This window comes from Hylaeus anthracinus, unplaced genomic scaffold (assembly GCF_026225885.1).
Source record: "Hylaeus anthracinus isolate JK02 unplaced genomic scaffold, UHH_iyHylAnth1.0_haploid 11981, whole genome shotgun sequence".
Classification (NCBI taxonomy): Eukaryota; Metazoa; Arthropoda; class Insecta; order Hymenoptera; family Colletidae; genus Hylaeus; species Hylaeus anthracinus.
In genome coordinates this window covers 5,774,120-5,801,916 of record NW_026534329.1, presented here as the reverse complement: position 1 = coordinate 5,801,916, position 27,797 = coordinate 5,774,120, and the positions used below count along the sequence as shown (strand labels likewise).

General features: G+C 37.1%; 1 protein-coding gene across 8 annotated transcripts in view; it reads left to right on the top strand.

Annotated features, from left to right (window-relative positions):
• The window catches only part of LOC128885777 (potassium channel subfamily T member 2), a 212,056-nt gene that overhangs the window by 20,576 nt on the left and 163,683 nt on the right, over positions 1–27,797 (top strand). For 6 of the 8 annotated variants that reach the window (XM_054140043.1, XM_054140042.1, XM_054140049.1 and 3 more), the window contains exon 1: positions 2,568–3,331. The exons of the other annotated variants lie outside the window; for them this stretch is intronic. In XM_054140043.1, the coding sequence (XP_053996018.1) occupies positions 3,075–3,331 (257 nt within the window). In that variant the 5' untranslated portion in view covers positions 2,568–3,074. Of the gene's footprint in view, positions 1–2,567; positions 3,332–27,797 lie in introns of those variants that run through there. 8 annotated transcript variants of the gene reach the window in all.

The following is a 27,797-nucleotide window of genomic DNA, read 5'->3' as shown; positions in this document are numbered from 1 at the left end:
GACCGTCGTGGAACAGAGCACGAGCAAGTTCCGTTGATAGAACAAGAAGGGAGATAGGATGAGAACGAACCAGCGAAACGGCGACACGGAGGGTGAGGGATAGAGGGGTTGAATGTTGGCGATCGGAGAGGAGAGAGTAAGGGGTGGTGGAGCACGAGAGAGAACCGCTACGATGTGCCGCAGTACGGGGTGGCGAGCTGCGAGCTGGCTCCTCGCAGAGTGAAAAACCAGTAGACGAGGACACCCCGAGGCAACCCTCGGTGTCACGTTCGAGGAACCGATCGTCGTGGTCGAACCTTCCGCCATTTCCATTGGCCGAAATCCTCGCGAGATCCTTCCCTGATCTCATCGTCACGAGTACCCGACAACGTCGCGACGTAGCCTCCGGGAAAGCTTGTCATCGATGATCCTCCAGAGACCGTTCCGTTAATCTCAACGAGTGAAGAGTCTTATCGCGCGTGGGGTTGTAATCTTTAGAGAGTTACGGGGGCGAGACACTCGTGGCATGTCAAGGTCGATGCGGTAACGAGTCGACGTGTTTCGTCAGGCTAACGGAGACGTTTGATCCTCCTGCTCAAGAGTCGACCAAGATCATTTTCGAGATCTCTACTGTGTCGAAATCCCGCAAGTGCTTGTGAAATTTCGTTTCACGGCGATCAGCTGATCGCCTGTTTCGACGTCGACGGTAATCGAAGCTGAGAATCTCGCGAACCTGATACCACTGATCACGAGTATCGGGTTGACGATCGCCAGTGGCGTTCTACCGTTCAATCGCTCATTGTCAGAAGATTTGCGTGATTGCTTGCATTCTTTGATCATCGTGCTCTTAATTCTGCATCCACCATGTCAAACGACCCGGGATTTTGCCTCGAAGCAAACGCAGAGTCGGACGAAGACGAGATGGACGATGACGTTTTGATGTTAATAACTGTTTCGAATTGTTCGTTGTTGGTAAGAGACCCTGGCTCGCGTCTTTGTTGAAGCGTACTGGTTATTTGGAGAGTGTTTAACGACGAAAAGCGAGAGATTATCGTAACGAAGGAAATCACGGTGTAAAATCGGGAGCGACCTCGTGACACGCACCGAGTGGCAGCTTCGACCCTGGTCGTGTGAAAAATAACAACGTGCTAAGTGAGACGGATGTAATCGTCGCGGGTTCGATGGATCGATCGCTTCGTAACCTGTCGCAACATTCCTAGCGAGCGGGCTACAAATGTCAAGCGTCGGGGAGGATTCAAAGGTGGACACCTACTGTCCGAGGTAACTTTGCAATGGTCATGACCTTCGATGCTGACCATCGTCACGTGATCGAGCCCAGGCCAATCGAAAGTCTCTCGTGACAAGAGGCTGCTACGAATTGTTGCCGGCCCTCTACGCCGGTTGTCGAGACCGCAACGATAAATTATGCTTCCACGAACGTAATCTATTTGTTTACGACGTTACTGCGAACGGTCTCCATCGATTCGGTAAAACGCAATCCACGGAATAATCTGGACGGAGTGTGCGATGCGCGGGTGTCGTTCGAAGGAGTCGCGACAGTGTCCTCGAAGGATGATAACGATCCATGGCTCGATCGTTGACGGCTCGCCGCAATTACCGTCGCCGAGGATAAATGCTATGAATTCGTAATACGCGATGAATGGCAATCGTCGCGTAGAGTGTTAATGGCGCATGATGCCTGTGGATACTATGGCTGCGATCGCGAGAACGACTGTCACTTGACATCGATCGAAGCACAGGATGAAATAGCTTCTCCATGAGAACACCGGTTGTATGTTCGAAGATTATCGTTGCGCGCAGATGATAGAGTCGAGGGAAGTATTTGACGTTAATTTGATTTATTTCGATAAAAATAATCTGTTATCATACAAGGGTTGTAAAATTTTCGAATCGTTGTTGAAGTTGTTCGGGTTTAATAGCTGTTCCACTATTGACGATGTAGTCGAGATGTTATTTCGTGTGTAATTTTTAAACAGTTTTCGGCGACTTTGATATCCGTAGGTAAATAAAAGAACGCCCGCGTACGAGACGTGGTTTCGTTTGCAAAGCGTGCGCTGTACATTTAACGTTGCACTGGTTAAATAGTATCACGACGTTTGCGCGATTAACGCTAAACAAACGTTTATATTTTTCGATCGAATTGTAACAAGGGATTTCACACTTGTTCGCTCGTTGTTTCACGGTCGCATTTAGTAGGGCAGATTCGAAAAACGGTAGTTATTGATTTCGTACGCTTCGTTGCTCTTGTTTGATTCTTAATCGATCAGTCACAACGGCACTGCGTGGTTGGACTCAAGCGCGTAGAAATACGCTGATCGTTATGCGCTAATCATTGTTGACACGGTTCGACAAGGTCGAGTGCACCTCGTTAATTGTACCCGCGAGAAGGAGTCGCGACGAGGTCGGAAGCAATTTGTTTGACGATCCGGGTCTTCCACGGGGAAAATGTTCTCGAGGAGTAACTTCGTCTTTCATTAAAATCGTTCCTAAAAGCATAACGGCTAACCGTCAAAGCAGACAACGATTCGGTTAAACACGTCGAGCTCGTCGATTGGAAATTACGAGCAAACTTATTTGGTCTTGATTCGATTAACTGCTCCCTGTCGAAAGATTAACTCGACGATACTTGCTCGCAACACGTGGCTCTACCGATAGAGCACATCCTTGGGAGTCCAACAATTAAGGCTACCAGTCTGGAATCCGCTGTTGCATTGGAACCAAGCAACCTGCCGCAATGGAAAGAGATCGCAAGCTGTTCGATCGGTTCGATCGCGTCGGAACGAATAGCGAATACCTCGAGTACTGTGTCTGGACGCACCGTGTACCAGCTAGGTAATTCGCGATGTGAGTGTCGTGGGTCAACGATGATGTCGTCGGAGGGGCATCGTAGATCGATTCGTTCGGGACAGACCAGTTAAACGATCACGCTCAACAAAGTGAAGTTTCCACCGAGGAAGAGAGAACACCGGGCGAACGAGTCGGCGTTCCGTCAGCTGTTCGCCCTGTTTCATCAGCGCAAGCCTCGGGATCCTCTCCGAGGGCAAACCGCTGCCTCGTCGGTTCCCTTGCTCGAGATGGGCGCGAGAGCATGGGACTACGAGGCACTGCCAGAACTTCACACATCGACGGCCGTCACGCCGTCATCGACGCCGCCTAATGCACAGCAGAAGATGCATCCGCCGAGAGTCTACTTCCAGGCGGAGAACCTGGCCTCCACGAGGAGACGCAGTAGCTCCAGGCTACTCGCACCACAGACATCCTGCAGGAGACGCAGCAGGAGCATGAGCGCTTGGAGCGACCTGTCGAGGTCCTCGTTCAAGCTGGACGAGAGGTACGTCGTTGTTCAATCATCCATTTGAGACTGGCGGGACGGAATGGAATATTAGCGCGAAAATTTGGTGAACGACGTTTTTAACTAATATTTGCTTTCGTGGTGTATGACTTAAAAAAGTGAAGCAATATTAAAACAAGAGATGCACGCGTCGCGAAGTGGCGAAGGGCTAAAACGGTAGTATTTTGTGAACAGAGATTTTTGTAATATTTTTTTCAGATGAAATGCGTAGACGCCAAAATCGCCCATTATAGCGCCGGATTTCTTTTGGAGGATCTAAAAAACAGTATTCAAAGTATATCTGCATAGATCCGATAGCATGCAGGCTTTTTTTATCAATTGTAAATATTTCTGAAATCGAAAAATAGTATTTCTAAAGACTTCTTATTGTCAATAGAGTCTTAGAGAGTTTAAACTAATATCTGCTAACTGAGAAAAACAGCGCAAATAATACGACTGTGATTGTTAATGTCTCGTTTGCTCAGTATAATGTAACCATTGGGCACCCAAACAAATTATTCCTTAATCCAAACCGTTATGTTATAACGGTTGTATAATGTCCCCAAATTATTACATCAATCTGACGATCATAAAAGAAATATTTTTTTTTCACGCTAATATTGCTATTTGGTTCCACGTTGAGACGTAAGATATGCAATTATTCTTCTGCGTAAAATGGGTCATTCATCTTGTTTAAGTTGAATCTCTGCTCTTAATTGTGCTGTGTCTTTATGTCCTCCATCTTTCACCAGAGTTTGATAAATTATGACGCCTCGCGTTCTACTTAGTTCTTGTATTATTACTTGCATTCTACCTTCTCGTGTTTCTTCCAAGTAGAAATCTCGCTCAGCTCAGGGAGTTTCGAGACCACGACGTTTCAAGTGTTGAACGTCGAACTTTCCTCTGAGAGCGTCCTGTGTTATTCATTTTGTTTTGAAATTGTTGGTACAAAAATTCTCTCGAATTTCTATTTTCTTTTCTTTTGAAATTACTTTGGAAGCTCCTAGTATGAAATGTTATCTGATAACTGAGGTATTTTTGGAAGAAGAATAATATACCTCGGTTTTTAAGTGTGAAAAATTGATATACAAATAACTGATCAAATGTTTTAACATTGTAATATTAAAATAACTGGAAAATAATTCTTCTATAATTTTTAATACTTTCTGTATCAAGCACAAATAGTCATCGTGTTAACGATTAAAAATTGTACAAATTCTCAGAGAATTCAAAATTGGAATGGAGACCTCAAGGGAGGAAACCATAGTACCTCGTGATTTTTCTTTACAGAGAGAAATTTATGTAATATTTCTTTAGCTTTGAGAATATTTTAGGTATGTTTTAGAGTATATTTGGTAATTTTTTCAATTTATTTCACACAAAAATCTTTGAGATATCGCACTTTTTCTTTAAACAACATTTCATCCAACCCTAATGTGATTTGCATTCTTAAAATACAATATCGATAACTTATATTAGAAATAATTTCAATATTATAATAAATCGATTTAAATTCAGTATATATTGATTAAACGAGAAAAATAAAAATGAACATAAATATTGGACGATAAATAACACAACTTTCAACCAGAAAAGATGAATAGCGTCTATAGTCGTTTTGGCACCCAGGTAGCTATCACCGGCAAAATAACCTGTCTCCGTTCAACCCACTTTCAAACTATCCAGATAAATTGCGTTATAGCAAGCGTACTTGATATTCTGCCGTTATAAGATGTATCAATATCGTCGCAGTAAATGACGTTAGATTGAGATGATAAGGCAACGTTATGGCAGATATTGAAAGGGAAATGGCGTTTCGAGGGAACAATTAAGTTTTCGATTACTTATCGCAAATTATTTCAATCTGTGATGCAACTTCTAATATTTAACGAGTAAAGGATAGACAGCTGTTTGTTATGCTATTCTTTCTTTTACATTTCTGTCTAGAGAAAAATTTTGTTCGCCGTTTTTGTTCCACCTCTCCAGTTTTAAATTCGAAGTGGAACATTCGAGAGAATTTTATACAATCCACTTAGAGTTAAAGTGGATAATGAGAAAGACAGAAGTGTAGCGAAGAAACATTCGTTGAATATTTGGGGGATTCTTATCCTTCGGTATCGGAGCTAGAAAAGTGTCCTTGAACTTTTGTACCACGCTACATGTAGATAGAATCTCATGGTGAATATTTTAGCACTTAGTTACTCGAGGTGGTACGTCTTGTACACTGACGTAACGTTTTATTGTATCATTACTATTCTCTTTCGCGTTTCTTCATATTTTATTTGCGTTATATATTTCTCACGGTTCGTTCTCGAGTATTTTTTAAATAGTTCACTGGCGTTTCACACTGTGTCAACTCTATTTGCATACATTTCGTCTGAGGTCAAACGTGATAAGGAATTTAATCTGAGAAGGAAGTCTTAGTTGAAGGTTGAAAATAGTTACTTAACACTCAAAATTTCAAGTAACATAATTTGATAAGTGAATGTATATGAAACTTCTTTTTAAATATATTCAATTATTAACAATACTTTCATTGATATTAGTAAAATAATATTAAAAATTGCCCTTTTTTTTAGTAGGATGGAGCAATATTTTCATATTTTTTAAATCTTGATAAATGGATGCTTGTTTTATTTTTTGTCACAGTTCTGATCGACTCCTTGAGTCCTGTGTATGTAGAGCAGACTGCTTTCAGGCCTTTCACGTTCAAGTATCACGTTGCAGGAAGAATGGTGTGGGTCCGAAGCGCTTTTTGTCATTTCCGGAACAAAGAGTCATTACCAGTTGGTTTTTAGTACTGCCCTGGTTGCCCACTTTGTTCCCTGTATTTCAATGTAACGAAACTGTTCTAACGTCGATATTCATCGCTGGCAGAGCGACGTGCATTTTTTCAATTCCAATCGAAACGAAACGTCGAATTCTATTCGTCCACAGACGACTTCGTTATTCAAGCATTGCGATAAACGATATTGGTTCGCGAAGTGCAGTTTACAAATAGCTCCATCGTAGAACAGTTTATAATTACGTCTTCCGTGCGTCTTCTTACATTATTATGAAAAACAAAACAAAATAACAACGAGGAGACACGTTCGATAAAATGTGTAATAAGATATTCTTGTACAGTATAATTTTAGCTTTTAGCGTCGCTGACCAGAGACTTCACTCTACATATTAAATGCTCCCTTCGTAAGTGGAGCAAGACTTTCATAATATATTTATAGATCTTGGGGTTGTAGAGTTTTTATTTCAAAGTTACTATACATAGATAATATAAATAAAAATTCTTCGATATTCCGTATTAATTCTCGCATAAATCAATTTTCACGCTGCGTCTATCGCGACTTCTGATTAATTATTTGCAATAAATTTTGTAGATAGATGCAACAAAATTTATGTAATTCGTATTATAGAATTAAATATGAACGAACAAACGGTGTATTTATCATTATAAACAATATACGAAATATACAGGACGTTTCATTTAAAAAATGGTTAAGTATCTCACGAGGGGATGAAACTATGAACAAAATATTTTTACAAAAGTTATTTCTTACAAAGGGACAAATTATATGGAGTAAATAATTTTGTTGTAAGCGAAGTGGTGGAAGAGATTAAAAAAAAAAAAAAACAATTAATTTTGTTAATTGAACTTATCCCAGTGAAACGTTCATTAAATGAAATTTGCCTCGTATTGGACTATCGTGCAATTTATTCTCAGAGTAAATAAAGAATTGGTGGTATCGACGGTAAATTGGAAATAATTGAATTCAAAGCAATAAGATTAATACTGCACCGTTCGGATTTGTGCGATACCAATTCCCCTAAAACGTGAAAGTATCCATCCGTGTAATTCGTGTTTACTTTCGCGCCGCTTTGCTTTAGTCGGTTCACCTGTTATGGCGGATTCAACAGGAGAGATCAATTTGTTATCGCGGCGAATACAAAGATGTACGTAGCCGTTCCAGTTTGCTCCCTAAATCCGCCAATATGCCCACGTCATTGCGCAATAACGTCTTCGAGAGGCGAAGATATAGCGACACTTGGCTCATAGCTACCCGCTTCGGGATCGTAATCGTCAGAGGTTAGCCCATGCTACGCTAGTAGTCTGTTTGCACACTTGGAAACCTAATAAAAATGGGTCGACCTGGAACGACACGCAGGAGAACCTATATGAACGGAGATTAATCGCACGTACATGTGTTAAAACATTTTGTTTTATCGTTGTACTTTATTTTGCGCCATTCCACTTAATTTTCATCCTGTTACGCTTTGTACGCGTCAGGTCAGCCCGTTCATTTCTGCCCATTTCTCAAATATGTGCAAAAATAAATAAAGTTTACTTTGAATTTGGTAGACTCTTTTTTAGCAACACAAGCAACGTAGGAACGACACTAGCTTCCTCGTTCATTTTTATATATTGATCGATCACTCCGCTGTCTAATTTTGGCTCAAGTTTCATTTCTCTCAAAGCGTCGCTCTGGTATACTTCACATACCTTCAAAACTTTCATATATCCTCTTTTTAAGAACCACCATTCGCCAAATGATTCTTCTCTCTCGGTGTAATTGTCACTGCGTATATAAAATTCCACTTTTCGCTCCCGACGAAAAATTTGGTGAAAAGGAGAATTGCGTTGATGTAAGCTGGGCTAAAAAGAGATATTTTTTAAATTTTTTTAATTTGAAGTTACTGTTCGTGGCCGCTGCGTATGAGTTACAGTGAGTGTACGGAGTTTGTGTAATAATTTCAACAAGAATTATTTCAAATTTGTATAACTTTGTTTATTATTCAATGTTTGTTAAATGAACAACGTTTACATATTTGTAGAAGTCTCTACAACAAATTTTATATAAATGAATTGTATTAAATTACTTGCATCTCGTATGAAAGTATAAATAAAAACTTATGGTAGAAATATACGCGTAATAATAATTATAGAAGTGCATCCTTTTTTAGAAAAGCATTTTGACATTCTGCCAGCTTCGTCGGAATTTAATGGAACAATCACTGATGTGCCGTTTCTTCAATCTAAATAAAAATCCACTGACCAACCACAGATTTTTAATCGATGACTTCGGTTTTTCTGTTACAACTCGAGTTCGTGCAACGCCAACGCGTAACACAAGGCTTTTCGTAATTAGTAAAATTTAAGCCTTTTCGTATTGGTAATGGTGATCGTTGCAAGAAACACGGAACTGTTTAAGGAACTAATTATCTTGCCGTCTCAATTATTAATGCATTCGATTAACTTTAAACTGCGCTTTAAATTCGCCCTAATTTCGTTGAGTTTAACGTGGATCTTATTTGATCGTCCACTGGAGTATTTTTAACGTAGTTAACTGGTGCTTAATTGAAATTTGAATAAGCAGGAATTGTGAACGAAAGCAGAGCCTCGATTAAAATTCTTAATTATTTCTTTCGAATCAAAATATTTCAAATGACGTCGGCGGCATAACTTCTCGATTCCGGGAATCGTTGAGAAAAGTTTAACGATTCTTGAATACCGTTTTCCTGCAAAGGCTTTAGTTGCTTCAGAGAAGTTCTCATACGTTCTTCCACACTTCCCAACAATTTTTGAACGTCTTCCGCAGTATCTCATAAATCAGGTCTTTGGAAAATCGCGCAGGTCCATTTTCTCCTGTTTTCAAGTTTCCGTTTCTTCCCGTCGAATTCGCAAAATTTCTCGTTTCACGCACTGCTGCGATATCAGTGGAAATGATTTATCTCTTCCCACCACGCTGACACGAATTTATATCGCTTCGACACGCTATAAGGGAGAGAAATTACACACTACATGAAGTACTGTGATTTATTATGGGGCACGTATGGTTACTTCAAAACCTAGAGAGCAACTCATAGTTCAATCGTCACAAACTCACAGATCTAGTAGTTAACTTATGTCCAGTTATCGTATATTTACAATATTGTGTTACGTTGGAGCATAATTATGCGTAGATTATTTTCTTTGCTAAGTAGCATGCTTTCTTGCATTACGATACTATATCTTTCTTCAATTTATTTTAATTATCAGAAGTATTTTAAATACAAAGTTAAAAGACTTTATTTTACGCTACAGATCATCAGAATACAAATATTTCATATTAAAGCTACTATTTTTGTAATTATTATCTAAAATTCTTCTTTAAATTATACCTCGCTTCGCATGTAACACGTGAAATGCCAGAATTACTTGGACCAGCTTTAACATCAATACAGGTTTTCAAAATCGCCAAAAGGAGGTCAAACGTAACATTTGAATTTTCATGAGGGTCGCGATATACTTGGTCGAAACACCAACGGTGTAAATAAGGACATTCCTCGGATGCTCTTGCTCTAATAGCTAGATAAAAGGATAGAACAAAACAATTATCCTCAACCCCTGTTACACGTTCAAAATTTCTTGCTTCCTAATGTACTATTTAACGTACAACAAGGATGCTATTGAGTTTCACTTCCTAATGTACTACTTAATGTGCTACAAGGATGGTACCGAATTACGTCAAAATCACATGGCGATTACAGAGGAGGTTTCCTTAGATCGTTCTTCAGGACTGGTGCTATTTTTTTGCTCAATTAAGTTCAAGGCCAGGATACGCCCAAGAGTTGATCCTCGCTATTACGGCTGGACGAATAGGGAGCACATTCCATTTCAGAGGTTCTTTCATTTTAATCCTCGATTTCAAGCCTGCCATCCAAGTTTGCCCTCTTCTTTTATGCCCTCATTCAGCGGGCTTCAATGCGACGCTTTTACGATTAACGACTGCCGTCATTATCCTGACTGTTATTTCACTTCCTCCTTGGTGCACTTGCAGCAAAACACTGTTGACATTGCGAAATAAAAAAAAAACTGAGAGGACGGCGGTATAGGACAGCGTAGGAAATACACGGATAAGGGATGATACGGTCGCTGTCGTTGCCTCGCGCGTTATCCTGGACCTGCTTTTGACGGAGGTGAAGATGCTCAGCCCTCGCTAGAGTGCTTCTGATCCTTACGCTTACGACAAAGTTTAGAAAAAGTGATCTGGCCTTTTTTAGTTCAGGAAGATAACATTTATAAACATTGAACATTCTACAATTTTTTTAGGATTAAGAATTGCGCCACTTTATGTACTATAACATTTTGTTAACATCTAGTGTACCAGTTAAAAAATGTTGAATTGATGTAGTACGAATAATGATATTTTATTTGTAAATATTTCATTTGTGACTATAAAATTTGTAGCCTATTTCTGTGTGATTAAATTTCACGTAGGAACTGTTGATTTAAAATAATATGAAAAGTGAAAGTTTGAATGAATTTATTTTATACGTTATCGCCATATAATACAGCAACGTCAGCTTAATTTGATAATAGTTAAGTAAATTGTTTTTATTACTGTATGCGGATATAAAGTAATAACTAAATTTTCCTACACTGTATCAGTGAAGATCTTCAGTCATTTTTATTTTCAAGTTTATTGATTGTCAAGCAATTTTATTAGTACTTTTATTTTACACATCATAGCAATTCCCTAATGAGAGAAAATCTATAATAATGGGAAGAGACTTCGTTTACAGTCTCCTAAAGTTAGTAGCAAATAAATAGCCTCAAAGGTATACATAAAGGTACACATAATCGGGCGAACTTCCCTAAATCGTATCATCTAAAGGGAGTTTTGCTAGCAAGCAAAGAATTAATTCAATAAAGTTCCAAAGAGAATAATTAAAACTTCTCCTCGAATTAAGTAATAGTATAAACAATATAAGTCTTCCAAGTATCTGAAACACAAGCAAACAAAATTACTACTCTTTAAGGATTGTGCATAATTAAAGGTTACTTTGGCAAAGAAAGGAAAAGAAAGAATGGCGCAATAAATGGGAAATGATCGATACGTACTTTCCAAGATTAAATTTTAAAGATGTCGAAGATAACCGCGCAGAACACTTTAAGAAATTCACGAAAGCGTAAGATAAAGGATGTTACGACGCAGCCGACTTTTACGCGTTACCCTAGATCTGTATTTGCCAGAGCGGAAGGAACCCAACCCTGTTTCAAGTAGGATAAAAGCCCGTTCGCAAGGTCTATGCGTGGTATTGCGGATGGTTGAACCAATAGTTTCATCGAAAGAATGATTCGATATTCTTACGTTGATTTCTGTGTACACTCGGCGTTCTATTTCGATTTGATGTTTCATCTGTTTTCCTACGAAGCTATTTGCTATTAAATGGACCATCGAAACTTTGGAATTTTTTGATGGCGATTTTTATTGCAGTAGTATTCTTCTTCGATTTAAGTTTTCTTCTACGATAAGTAATGAAGTGAAAGCGAACAATCGAAGCGAACATTTTCGTTCTCGAAACGAGATTTTAAATTGTACTGTACATCTCTGTCAGCGTTTGTTCATAGTCTAAATCAGTGTTTCATAAAATTCACCTTTCACAGAAAGCTATTTAAAAAACATGTCTTTCTGTCATAACAATTTAAATACGATTTAAAGAGGTTTGTATATATTTAATTTTGTATACATTATACGTTAAATCAGAAAAAAGTTCTTGTAGAAATTACTTCGTTCTGTTGGAAATGTTCTTTACTGTTTGCTTTTGGTTTTCGTTTTCTGGTTAAAATTATTGAATGTGCTCTTGTGGACGAATAAATTAAATTTGTATTTCCATAAAGCCCGTTCTTCAATTTTCGTTTCAACACTCTGGAATTTTCAAATAAAATAAAATACTGTTTTTCCAATATTGATAATTTTCGCATATATCGTAACTTGTATAATTTGCGAATATGTAATATAACAACATTAGAATAAATTGTAAAGCAACGGTTGAAACGTTTATTTGGATATAAACTATATTTCTTCGTGCTATCGTTACGCATATTTTATTTGTATGTAAAAACGTATTTGTAAATTTCCTTAATACATGATATTTATTTGCCTGTTTCAGGTAAGTGACGATTCCCATGCTGGAAGTGTCCCGCCCGATAAGTACGTAATGAAACTTCCGTTTATGACACGATGGTTTACCTCGGAAATCGAAATAGGCGCAGTTGAACGCTTGAAGCGTAGGAGATTTAATCTTGACGGAGAAGTATGATAGGAGGGCGAAGCAATTACCAGTCGAAACGATGATCGATGAACCGTAATTATACTGAGACGTTAATAGATACATACCCGAAGCCTAAGATTAACCTTATACATACTTATTAAATGTACAATCAAAGTTATCGTTTCCTTTCCTGAATCGTCAGTATAAATATCGAATATCCAGAGAACATAATCGTTTAGATACTTATTTCAGCGTATAACGAAATGACAAGGCTTCTTCTCCAATTTCCTCGAACATTCGATATAATTTCAGACATTTCAGTTAATAACTTTCAATTTCTATTTAATTCCCTTGCTTCTTCGTGGAAGAATATTTTCCAATAATGTTACTTTGGAAGTTCGATAGTTCCGAGTAAAAATGTCCAGCGGAATATTTCTGAACCATTGTACGAGGATGTTTCCGCCATTTTGGTACTATACGATACTTTTTACGGAAGAAATAAATTCTCTGCGGGATTATTTTACTTTCGTTACCGTATCGATACTTACTTTTGATTTGAACAAATTTTGATAATCTTCATGGAATCCCGACCAGGTTTACTTTAAAAGAAACATGCTTTAACACGTTGACTGCCATGTTCTTTCACTTTCGAGATATTAAACAAAATACTAGAAAGGCTTCTCTAAAGGTCTTTAGGATTTTGTTTGAATCGTGTATTTAATGGAAATTCTTTTACATTTAAAACATTTCGTAAACCTTCCATCTAAAATAAAATAATCGGATATATTCCACACTTCTCGCGTTTCATTCAAAAACGAAATTATTCAGGAAGAAAGTCTCGTGAGAATTTTCCGTGTGGTTTACTCTGGCAGTCGAGGTGTTACAGGAAGGTACTTATGAAAAAGTTTCGTTTAACGAAAGTTGTTTTCAAGAAAGTTGTCTTTCAAGACGGATGTTGTTAAAAAAAGCTCCTCTCAAGAAAAATACAGAGGCGTTTTACGATACACGTAACATCGTGATTACAAGGTTTTCTCCAATTACGCTTTACAGAGCGTATAAAGTTTTCAAAAGGCGCGGCCTCGGCGATACTATCGAAGCCGCTCGCCGCTTTTCTCAGTCCATAAATTTTTATCGTCGCGCTTTTTACATCGCTCGACCAGTCGAAATCGTTCTTCCTCGCGCCCCATTTTTCGATTCGAGCTACGAGAACAGGGAACGTCGGTTTCATCGTGGTTTTCCCACACGTGTACTCGTAGCTTCGACCTTAAATGTGTCACATGGTTTTCGCATTAACGATACGAAAGCCCCTATCTGCTTTTGACTCTTGAACAACTCTCTCCTAGTGTAATTTCGCTGAAATGAATGCGTCGAGGGTACACAAAAGCTGAAATAGTATTGCTCTGAAACGGAGAAGAACATTTTGCTGACTGTTTCCCGAGGATATCGTTTTTAGAGGCTCTGTGAACTGTACGAGCAGAGCTGCAATTCAGGTCATTTGACTTTAATTTGCGCCTGACAGCTATTGCACATTTTATTCGTTGTTTATAATGGTTAATGAAATATGTGTCATGCACGACTCGTTATCATGTTTGGATGACATGGGAATAATAACTTGTGATCAGACGCAGCATCAATTGCGATGCTATCGAATTTCTCGTTAGTCTTTTATTTGCGTTTAATAACTCATGAATTTGTTATTTAAGCAATATTCCAGTTTGATTGTTTCAAATAGCACAGCTCGTATATTCAAATCTGCCACAGATATATCTTCGACGTAATATCGCTCGTCGTTAATTTTAAGGCTCGTTATTTTCGATTTTTTGACCTACTTCATTTGTCTCCCAATGGATTTTAAGAACACGCTTACTATTCACGAGTCATTTGCACGCTCGAGGTTATAGTTAGGTTTTGAATAATAACAGTATTTCAAGTATTCCGTTCTTAATCATGATATTGTCGTTGGAGTGGATTCTGCTGGTACTTTTAATTAATTTGTATCTAATTTGCATTTATTTTTCAAAACACATACACGGAATAAATGAAGAGACCGTTGTTTACTTTTTTAATTATTTACTCCATTAGTATCTTGATTGTTTCACCAGTCTCAGCGATTTTTGTTACTTTCTTTTTGTAAGATTATATTGGCTTCAAGGAAAAATAACGAGATACTGCACTTTGCGCTTTATTCTTTTTTGGAAATTCTTTTACATTTAAAACATTTTTTAAACCTCAGAAAAGATCGCGGTTACTTGGAGCGATGCCAGAGATGTAACGAAGCATGACCTCTCGGTTGGAGTAAGTAAATATTTTCTCTACTCGGGAAACAATTTGGAGAACATGGAGTTTGAAAAGAATCACCTATCAATTATATACTTTAAAAATAGTTCTGAAAAATTAATTTCCAAACTGAAATTAGACTTGTTCAAAAGGTTTAATTCGAGTGACTGTTGTTATTATGGACTACTAATAAAAAAATAATTATAGGCTATTTTTCATCAAGGTCCGATGAAATACTTATCATACTCGTGATAGTAACGATGCCATGATCGATCGAAAGAAACAAACAAATATATGACTCATAACGTGAACAATACAGATTTATAATGGATACAGTAACACGAATGGGCACCAAGTTATCGACTGACCTGATTCAAAGCCGTGTTGGGCAGATTTTAATCAAACTAATGACTGACAATTATAATTAAAACGTTAAACGGTTAGTTGATATCCAAGATTGACAAGTGAATTAGTAGTCGATCAATCTCGACCATAATCGATTAAAGTAATTGTTATTCGCTAGGGTCCGCCGTTGATTGAATTAATAATGAATTTCCCGTGGCTAATAACGTAGATATCAGCTATTCAATTGATTAAGAATCCAAATTTCATGCACCATGATACTGTTTCCATAATGGAGTAACGTAACTACGATGTTGCTATTAAATAATCAACTAAAGCATGATAAGACTTTTTATAGAATCTGCTTCTCACAGATTCTATTTCTAACTATTCGACTTCTTCTACTTCTACTTCAATCATTATAGTGCGGAACTTGTTCAGGAAGCACGAAATACATAGAAAGTCTTCTTAATTATCCCTTCTTAATTAAAAAAACTGAATATAGATCATGATTGTCAGAATTTATAACCAAGAGTTTATTCAAAATAGACGGCAAACTGTGATAAAAACATCGATTCGTATTCCACAAAAAAAAAAAACACGATAAAGCATTCAACCCTACTCCACTTCAATTATTGAAGTAGAGCACGACATATCGGATCGATAAATCCCTATGCTTTCCCAATGAAATGAAAAAGACGTTTCGGAGCACACTCATGAAAACACGCACGACCGCGAAAGCGTTAATCTCTTCATCTCCAAGGTTCTGCAATTTGCATATCTCACCGAAACTTCTTTCTAATTTGATATTCCCATCGATGTCTCTAACTAAAATATCACCTTGTCGTTAATCTCTGCGCTCCAAAATGACCCCGGCACATACGATTAAGAGATGAATTATACGGCATATCAGCTTTTGCGGCCAAATGAGATTTACGGTTGAACGAACGAATGCGGTTTAGTACTGTCACACTTGAGCGACCGCCAGCGGCCGAGCCAGGAGAGTAATGTCGTTTGCATGTTGCGTTCGGGAATCGATAAGTGAATCTCATCGGGAAGTGATCGTTTCGTTGTTTTATCGACGAACCTCGAACATTTTACATATTTGGATAAAGTTGACACGAAGATTCGATAACGTTAAAGGCATTTTAAATGAAATGCGAGAGCAGTCGATTGGCAAACGAGAAACCAGCTGGCTTAATATACATCATGCGACGGGATATGAAACTTCGTGACACTCGAAGATCCTTTGTCATTTAATATACACAGTTTCTCACTTTAACATTCCGACATCAGAGTATTTCTGAGTTTATTTGTTTGTATCTTCGCGTATTATGAAAACGTACCAGTTGCTTTATGATAATGATATTTGATTTACCGATACAATAACAATCAGAGAAATCGAGACAAGTGAATTTGCAACTAGCGAAGTCAAAATTGCTACAAGTGAATTCTTGAATCTCGAGGTTGATTCATGAAAGAGATTAATAGACATATTTATTTTACGTTACATCATTTATTATAAATGATAAAAACATTGTTTTATTTTATTCAAATTACTTCATTATATTAACTTATATTAGTATTAATCAACCTTCGTGCTTAATGACACAGCCAGTTACTATTCGTGAGAAAATAAAATAAAAATATTAATATCTTCAAGGTGATGCAGTTTCCATACTCGTTACTTTAACTTATACCTTTCTGGATGCCATCTCCTTAGATGGAGCACCGCACGCGATTTTCCAGCATGAAAATGCCAGCGATACGACCTAGAAAATATTACGGCAAAATAAAGCAGGAAAGAGTATCGATCGCAGTGGTAAAAACGAGTAATTAGGTGGTCTCGTTCTTCTTGAACGTCACGTGCCAAAAGAAAGCATCAGTTTTGTTCGTTCTCATTCATCGGCAATCCCCTGTTGAGGCAATACGTATTCACGACTGTGATTGGACTATTTTTTGTTTCTTCGTTGATGTATTTCCTTCGGTAATACGTTCAGTTTTTACTCATCCGGGGATAAAGTACTTCTTGCCTCGAAGCGATTTATCAACCGCTGGAAGGAAAAGCTCCTTCGCGTATTTCTTACCTCCCCTCGTGGTGAGCTTGATAACCTGGCGGGTGGATATAACCGACGTCGGCAAGGTAGATAGCTGCACGGGAGCTTTGACAACCGAGCTTTTGAACGAGGTTTAGGTATCAACGTGGTGCAGGTTTGCTAGACCACTCTATGCAAGCTTCCCGTGAACTGAAGTACCGACCTCTGAAAATTATGCGGTTCGCTAGCGCTCTCTATGATCGAGGATCGTGACTGTGAAAGTATTATTCGACCATTCTACCGAAGTCGATAAATGTGGTACGAAATGTAAGGAATTTCCTCCTACTTTACTCGGGGTTACTACAGTCATCCCCATAAACATTCGTACCCTTAGAAATTTGTCTAAGAATAAAGCAAATGATAGGTTTGATGTTTCCGACTGAATGTCTCATTATAATTATATACGATAATAAATATAATTGATTGTAGCTCACACAATGATAGAAATTCACTTACAGGTTCGTTCGATCATTTAATTATACTATGCATTTAATTTAAACAAATGTCTTCAATAGAAGGTACGGATACTTGTAATACTATTATATCAGAGAATATCGTAACAATAAGCTTCATTCTAGCTTACAGGTCGGTGGTAAGAAACGTATAGGACTTGGAACATCGCAGAAATACCATAATAAAAATATTTTCGCAAGAAAGTATACCACGCGAAATTTCTGTTGACTTGCCTAAAGGGTCGCACAGATTACTCTGACGTGACGTGATCCCGCGTCATAAGACGCGTGATATGAAAATCTAACATAGGGTTTTGCATGGCGACGTTCACATTAATCTGACGTGACGTGGGCTGACGCCATCTGACGCCATCTAACGCATCGTCAGATTAATGTGAACGTCACCATGCGAAACCCTATGTTAGATTTTCATATCACTCGTCTTATGACGCAGGATCACGTCACGTCAGAGTAATCTGTGCGACCCTTAACCGATGGTTGTCCGACTCACGGGCGAAGATCAGCTGGCGCTGCTGCATGCTACATGCTATTTTGCAATAGATTTAGATATATGTAACAAAGAGGGAAATAGAGATTTAAATTAATTTTGCAAATTTTCAAAATGTACACGCCTATCTTATCTTGAATGTCGGTGCTCTAGTTATTCCTAAATTAAACACTACTTACCCTCCTTAATAATCCTCTATCATTAAAAGGTACTTAGTATTTATGTTACAGTTTTTGACGCGAACGTTTAAATTTAGATTCCATTTGTCTTGCAAACAGCGGGGATGTAAATGATGAAGGGAAGAGTCGATAATCTGACCATTTAGGATGTGATATATAGTAGAAAGATTGTTATCAGAACTTGGCACCCTTCAGAGGTATCGCGATGATGGTATTCCTCTTCCTATCTACTCCGAACTTCCTTATCCCCTCGTTTCAGCGAAAGTGGAGGACTCGAAGTAGTGAACCCTACTTATCTCGAGGAGGGATTATGAAAATCTTGAATGCTCACTTTGCTAAGATCCCGTGCAATAAGGATGGACCGTGATGACGCTGATAGTCTCCTGATTTCATCGTGTTGAAAGCTAAAACGTGTACAAGAAGTCCTCCAGCCATTCTCACTCTTTCGCGGTATCCAATTAAACCTCATTATCTCATTACCTCATTTGCGTTTATCCAATCTCGTTAAAATTAGATGGAATATATTAAACGTTCCAAAATTGTTATAAATACCTAACGTTCAACGTGACAATTGTGGTCGAACGCGGAAGCGACCTACTTTTTGATGGAAGCGAAATATCGAAGTATTTCGTAGACATTTATGTCAGATCGTAATTTTAATCACATTTTTGACGTATCTAATTTTACGAATGCGAAAGTGGATGTTAATATAAACATTAAAGGGGGCAACGTCGATGGGATATGTACACGTTGATATTTATGACCAAGGCTTTCATATTAATGAAGCCGAAGCGCTGTTTGATTACGGCTCTCCGTGTTTGCATGCGACTTTTAATTTTCGTGGAATTTAATATCATGTGTGTCGTATCGAGCTTTCGCGTTAGGAATTTTTCAGACAAAACGTCGGACGTTATTAGACATTTTTTTTTACATTCGTGCCGTTAGTCGTATTTACATCGCTTCACTGACGATGAGAACGAGTCTACTCTTTTCTTCAATTGAACATCAATTTTGTTAACCTTTCGCCAGAAAATGAAATTACTTTTGAACATATATAAAACTTCATAGCACTATGTTTAAATCATAATTGATGGAATTACATTCCAGATTAAATTCTAAGAAGCTGAATAAATATTACTTATTTGAATAAAAAAAAGAGAGAGAAGAGGTGGCAAGATGAAAGAAAAAATTTGATTAGTCATGAAATAATTACAACTAACTGTCATTGATTTTAATATGGTTATTGTGTTGCAAGGAATTTAATCTTTTCATTTAGATACAGATTATAACTTTCAACGATTCGTCCTATTTAATATTTCTCATAACTAGAAAATTTTTAAACAATATCGCAACTCGTCTTCGAGGATTTATCCAAGACGATTTTAGTTCTTAATTTGCGTCATTATATCTTTCTCCCTCGCGTCTATAAATGAAATGAATGATTATGAATCACACGAGAAAATTGAAATGTTACGTTTCACTACCGTCGTTATGATGTAGCAATTATGTATTTACCGTACAGGAAAAATGGGGTAAAATGAAATTTATTTTCTTTTTAATATATCGCACAGAAAATTTAGAACAAACTAACGGAGCAGATAGATATTATGCACAAATGAAAAAACAGTATACTGGAAACGTTCCCGGGTAAAGTTTTGTCCGTTCTCGCGTGATATTGACGATTGCCTGTCCCTTTTATTGGTATCGGCACATATTAGTCCAGGTTTCGTGAATTTCAGTCTGTCAATTGATGTTTATTGACAACATTGGATTTCTGTCTTGCTCGCGAATCTGAGCGTCAGGTTTAATTTCGGTACAGGTAGTACTCTTTTTTTTTTGTAAAACATTTAACTTTTAACTTCTAGAGAAGTTCATGAATCATATGAAATAAATTGGACAAGATTAACTAGAACTACTTTTGAACAAATTTTTTTAATATCGTTACATCCTTATTCTACTTTCTACAAAAAGTATCCTTTCATTTCAAATGCATTTCTACCTTATAATAATTGTTGCTTTGAGATCTATCTATACAACAAATTTTCTTTCATGCTTCTTGTAAATTGTAACACTGCCCTACATAAAAAAAAAAAAACGATACAACGTTCTTTGAACGACAGAAATTGCTGTCGAAGTACCGAATATTTCAAATTTGTTTACATCGGTATGCGCAACGTTTACGGAGTTATTTGTGGTCCTTCGCAAAAGCTTCTCGTTTACTGCAGCGTTACATTCTCGAGTCCCATGAAAATGCAAATCGATCTCGCCTGTCGTATGAATACATCGAAGATCGTCAAGTATTATGCCATCGGGCCGTTCAAGTAGCTCGTACCCGCCAGCGGATATAACCAGGGAAATGAGAACCTGGAACATCATCCTTGTTGCCCTTTGTTGCCTCTTGCGTGCCACTGAAGCCGCGCATAAGCAACGAATATCCTTTCCTTTCTCGCGTGTGTTTCTCCGTTTTCGTGGATCACCTTTACGTACTCTTGCAGCTATTATATAATACTTAGTATCGATAATAGTGCATGGAGTATCGCGTCTCTTAATAATAATGAAGAAGTAAGGAGTCCTGAATAAGAAGTCAAACGAGAGGACGAATAGGATGTAGGGCGCAGGATTGGTCGTGAGGGTAAAGCGGCCGACAGGAGGTGTTATGCACCACTCTGTGCTCAGAGCCATTTCTTCCGGCGTCCTCATCTTAGTGCACTGCTACCTATTATTTAGAATGTGTATCATGTAGCATAATGGAAAGTGTAAATATTTGACTATTTTACCAACCCTCATAACCAATAACTCTTCTGGTCTGATGTCCCTGTTTGGAGAAATTAAATCATAAATTAGGGGGTGTATTGAAATTAATAGTAATATTCTAATAATTTTAATGTTCTTTTGTTAGAAGCATGTATACACATAAACTGTACCAGTAAAAACGAAAATACCATATGAGATATACAGTCTCATAAATATTCGTAACCATCTACGTCATACTGAAAACATTTGTCTAAATTAAATGATAGGTTTCATGTTCCCAAATAAATATTCATTATAAACATACAGTCAGTGTAATAAATATGAGTACAGGGACCATTTATTTTAAATGGGTTGCGGTACGAATACTTCTTACTCATTCAAACTCATAATTTAATTTTGACAAATATTTTAACTCTCCAGTGAGCTCTCTTCATGGAAAATTATAAATTTAAGAATAAATGTACAAATCGAATAATATGTAAGTAACAATGTACTTAAAAGTAAGGAAAAAATGAAGAAACAACTTAATTATTTAATGAAATAGAAACGTCTTGATAAACAAAAATGAGGACGCCAATAGCTATATGTTTTCAGGGAATGAATTTGTGAGTATAGATATTCATAAAAACTCAATTCTTCTGACATGTATGAATTATAGGGAACACTATTATTCTCGTGATAGGATCACTCGATTGAGTCCGAAAACGTGTCGTTTCATTCAAGTTTGCATGCCAAGCATGTTATCGACTGAACGTTTATTCTTGATACAAATCTGCATACAAAAGACGTAATTTTCCAAACAAGAATATCATCGTGTATTTCGCAAATGCCGACTATTACCTTAACACCATATCGAAGAGTTTAATATTCGAATGGCGAACCCGTGTAATTAGAAGCAACGGTCACTATCGATACGAATTGTTTTCTCATTCGATCGAATTACGTAGCACATGTTCGCAAATTAATTTAATTTATTTGGCACACGTGACGCGATGGAAAATTAAACATATGGAGATTTAAAAGGATAACAAGGCAAATATAATTATGTGAATACAAATACAATTAGAGTAATCTCTGGAAAGTACGATAATTATATTTGTCTACATACTGTTATCGATAATTACACAATTGAGCAAAAATGAGTTGTTCATTTTTCAAAATAATGGAAGTAATTAATGAAGAAGATTTAAAATGAACGTAGTGTGTGCTCTGTTTAAACTTACATTTTCTTAATTATGTATTCAGTTGAGATGAAAATGTCAAAATTCAACAAACTCGTTTAAATTCACAGAAGATCCCATAATACATCTTCAAAGCTTCTAACTTAATTTTCCTAATTCCTACAAAAATATTTGCATTTTCTTTTTAATCTTCAGTTAGTCGCGTCACATTCATATTCATTTGCTACCTTTGCTAGCAAAAAAAAACTCGTTTTATTGTCTATTTCGTTTTTACATCTTTCGACTTTTCGTAACGCAATTTTTACTCTCAGAGTTTGTAGTAGACGAGACAGAGAGAAAAGCAAATACGCGGAAAAAGTTTGTTATGATACTTCTATGAAACAGTGCCTCGCGACTTGCGTAACCATATATCCGTGCAGTAGAAAAATTTCGTACTTTATTCCGAGGATAATGTAGATACGTGCGGAAGCTGCGAAATGAGAAACATGTTTAATGTCGCAACTGTAATAATGATTCTAGATAAAGAATACGCGTGGGAACGAACACGCTCTTAGTCCCACGTAATCCTCGCGTAATATTATATGTTTATTATTTTATACCATTAATTTGACTTTCTTTGAAGAACCGGTTGTTTCACTTCAGTCCCAGTATTTTCTTTTTTTTACAGGTGATGGATGATTCTATGATGAATTATTATTGAAACATAATTTCATAATATTATAATGAGAAGCAATTTTTTCTTTTTTTAGCAAATAAGATATATTTGTAAAGGGATTTGTGCAAAGACAGGAATATTTAAAGGAATCAACAAATCTTTAATTCGAAGCACATGTGTAAATAGAAGTTTAATAGCTACTAAACGAGATTACTGTAAAATATTACTTGTTTCTGAATCGTATACAAGCTATTCCTGTAACCTAAAATTTTTTTCAATTTTAACAGTATTTATTTTTCAACATCTGTCGATTAACCATTTTTTATTGACTTTAGCGAATTTTTATATCCTCACATACCTCCATAATATTTTTGTTTAATTCCTCCTATAAGGACGTTTTCTCATCTACATATAAATGAATAAGTAGCACGGACTACGTTGGAATCTCTGGCACGACACGCTTCGAAGAGTGACAAAGGACGATTCGTCCCGAAATCATCTCTTTCGGGATTTCGTTCTGACCACAATTGATGTAGTCAAGCGCTGATCCTCCGAATCGCGTTATTCAAATAGCGCCGGTGGACTTTATCGGACAATACAGAAACGCAGCTTGAAAAATCCGACGGGAAAGGAAGTCCGTGGACTGACAAAGGCCTTCATGTACGCAGAAATGGTTGCAAAGGAAACGAAACGGAGAAACTGGGTCGTAGACTTACTTCGCCTAAACCACATTTTTATCTCTGAAATATGTGGCTTCGTCGAACGAATTGTGCTGCTTTACAACTGTCATTCCCCTCCCTTCGCTCTGTAACACATTGTTTTGACGAATCAGAGTGCTATGGGAGAAGAACGGATTTGCATATGGTACCTTCTAACGAAAACTCTTGCGAACAATTTTTCTTAGACAACGGACAGCGAGATATTTATTTCCAGGGATGAGCACAGTTTTTTATCTGGATAACGATTTTAAATCGTGAATAAAAGATTAACTGTTTAGTTGTTTGTACTTCAATAAAAGTTAAAATTTTAATGTAATATTATTGAATAGTAGTGAAATTTCATTTAATATTATTTAATAATATTAATAGGAGAATATAATATTATTATGTCTATCGGAAAGTTCTGTCCGTTTTTAAAATAACACAAAATAACAAATTTCTTATATCTTCTCATTATTTATGACATCTTCCCAGCATCATTGCAATTTCTACATCGTTTTTATTGAGTATGCGCATACTTGTTAGAAACTTGTAACCGGAACAGACAGAACTTTACGGTAGACTTAATATATAATGAACAAATACCAATTTAATTATTTAATCGTATATATATACGTCATGGTTAAATTGATATTTTATTCATTAAACAAATTATAAGAAGAATTTAAGAAATCATTGGCTTTTGAAAACATACCACACAATCAAAAATACTTAACTAATGTATATTATTGAATAAATATTTAACGACATCGTTAACGTACTAATTAGAGACACACATTTTACTTAACTTTGGTATAACTTCTTTCTAACGTTTGACCAACAATGTATTTTACAATTTCGTTGAATTTTTGTTAGAAATTAGAGGAAAACAAACATGGTTGTAGTATTATTCTAAAAGAAGAATGCAATCGAGAAAAACTGAATGTCTCGTGCTAGTTATTTTCTGTAGGGATAGTAATTCTATCTACAGCAGAAATAATGTGCAACCTGTATCGTAAACTTTATACACAGTGTACGGGAAAACACGGTCTACTATTCGCGCAATAGTGGAACGTATTCGTTACAATTGAGTTATTTCGGCACGAGACGTCGAGATTAGGTGAATATTCAAATAATTATGGAATTGATCACAGGATAAGGACGAACTAGGTCGCACAAAGGGAAAGCACTCGGTTATGATGAGATTACCCAAGTTTAGCTGTGATGCCTGGCAACGTTCGCTCAATATTGCCGCCTAAGTCTCTTTATTCACCCCTGGATCAAGCTTCTCTTCGCAATAATAGTGAGTGGGGCCAGGAGTGTCATTAAAACTTCGTGATAATCAAGTGAAACTTAACCTATTTGTATCCTGGAGGATTCTCGCGACAAATACTGTAAACTAATAAAAAAAAAAATTGTATAATAATGTTATCGAGCATCAGCAGACGATTAATAAGAAGATAACGATTGTTAAAATATTCGAATGCCGTCCGTGAAATTACTGTATATCAACTTCCGCCGTAAAGTACAATAAGCACCTTAGTTTGGACCGTGTATTTCAAATAAAACAAAATGGTCTCTCCTGGAAATTTGTTTTATGGGCGACGCTGTCGCGGCGGAGCTTAAGTTGGCCTCAAAAACGCATTGTTCCACGTAATGTGCCGTGCACCCTCGTAGGTACCGCGGACGTAACGATCTATTGTTATGATAAGTCATACAACTATGGTCGGTGGAACTGTTTGAATAATAATTTGAAAGTGCATGGAGTCGTTATGCAACTTGTACGAAATAGTCGTGTCGTATGACAATGAGGAACAGTTATAAAACTTACCGTATTGCAGGCTAAAGGGTGACAAATTGCAACGCGCGAATGTTCTCGAGACATAAAATAAATTTGCAGGAATGGAAAGACCATTCTGTATATTCTACAACATAAAATTATCGACTTAAAATATCGTGACCATATGGTACACGTCGCTTTCAGATTCAAAAGGAATGAAGTTACGATGAGTTATCGAAATGATCTATTTTCAGTGCTTTAATTTTGTACACATTCGATATTCGTGGCAAAGCAGACACTCGTAAAACAGACAAGGGCGAAATAGAATTTCACGGTTCACCAAAACTGCGAAACAAGATAAGAGAGGGTATATACAGGGTGTCCCAGAATTAGTGTGACAACCGAAAATGGAACTGAGATGATTCTGAACCACAATTTCCATTGCAAAATTGTCGGATGATGCTTCGTTTTTGAATTATTAACGAAAAACCACCGACCAATCACAGCGCCCGAGTAGCACGCCGCGACCTGGCTCGATTCTAATACTTTTGCGGCTGAGCGCGCGGTACTCTGCGATTGGTCGGTGATCTTTGTTAATAATTCAAAAACGAAGCGCCATCCGACATTTTTCCAAAGGAAATTATGGTTCGGAATCGTCTCGGCTACTTTCTTACACCAATTCTGGAACATCCTGTACACCGGTATGTATAAAGTTTCGACAGATAATGTCTGTAGAAAGTGACGCTAAAAGTTTCCTAACGGAAAACGACGAACAGCGTCTGAGAAAGTAAGTTCCGCTAATTTGGAGCAGCCGTGTCGCGATGGAGACGAAAGCTCGAGGACGCATCGATCATATCAAGTATCCGGCGAGCCGACGAGGGAATCGAATCACGTATCATCAGACTCTCAAAGCCGAGCCAACTCGTTTTCGTTCACTTTTAAACATGCTCCATGCAAATTGCGAGCGAGAATTAGGGAAAAGTCTGTAACCAGTCGCGAACGAATTCGAAAAGTGACCGTGAAATCCGTGGAAACGTGCGAAATTCATGCATACGTAATGCAATAATAAAAGTTGCAGTTACATGCGCGTGGAAAAGGCGAAAAATGAATTGATTCGCGCCGACTGTGATTTCGCGAAAGGTCAGTCGAGAGCCACATATACAAATATGTTATCGTAACGTGTGGGACTAACATCAATGGTTGTGTGTTGACCTTGTTCCCGAGTTACAGGCATTTTTACTTCTTAGTAATGGACAGTTAAGATAAATATATTTAATTTCAACAGTGATTCGGTCATCGAACACTTTCAATTTATTTATTAATAATTAACTAGAGTTTAAATAAATATATCATTTAAGTACAAATAAGACGATTTAAGTTTACTCATACTTGTTATTTATAATCAATTTTTAGTTTCTAGATGGCTGATATTCTGACGATTCAGTTGACACTATTTTTTCTTAGAAAACTTTCTCCTTTTATTTAATCGAATTTAGTGCGATAATTTCTTGCGCATTTAGACCATTAGATACGAGGCTGATTAGGGATCATTTGTATGCAAAATGTTTCATAAAAATCGTCATGGTATAGTTAGGTGTCCTTCAGCAGTTAGTGATTAGAAATTGCCAAAATACACAAGCATAAAAAAAATACATGTTGGATTCAGTAGCCCCCTAGTTTTTGAAGTCGGTTAAAAAATGATTCGAATTCGAAAAGAAAATCACACTGAGCAAACGTTTATAAGGGTAGTTGTGTTCCTAATCTATTATCGAACATGGTCCCACATGTTATGATACACCCTGTATACTCCCTGAGTCCAAAGTGAAGAACACGAATACGTCGACTCAGTTGGAGGAAAGAGGCGTTTGTGAGATGCACGAGGCACAAATGTGCATGCATCGTCGTTTGACGCAGAAGAGAGGTACTGTAGAGTAAGGAATTAATAAACAAGACAGAAGCTGAAAAAGGAAGCCAGGCATTCCATTGTCGAGCTTGCGAACCGACACCGAAGCACCTTCTGAAGCAATGAAACACAAACGGCAAGGTTTTTGTAACTGAATGCTCCAACAGGAATAAAAAAAGCGCGGTGCAACAGAACGCCGTTGAAACGTATTTGAGTATTTTTAGTCAAACATTCTAAAGCAGTGGTTGAAAAAGACTCTTTGTAATATAAGTTGAAAACATACTTTTACAAATGATCAGAAAAATGTAACCGTCTCGTTAATCAAAATATTTATTTATTTGTTGCGCTTGAAGTCATAGCAAAAAGTGCAAACAGATATTTGGTTTACATAAGTCTTTAGACATTGAAGGATATAATTGTAACAAGAAATTCAAATTTCATATTTTTTGAATGCGTGGTAACGTGCAAAACAGTCATAAATATTGAGTGAAAATCCCTTTTTTTACTTTAAGTAATTATTGTATTTACGTAGTAGTATTTTGAGACCTTTCTTGTTACATATTGAACACAAAGAATATTTAAAAAAATGTTCGTTTAATTCAAAGTTA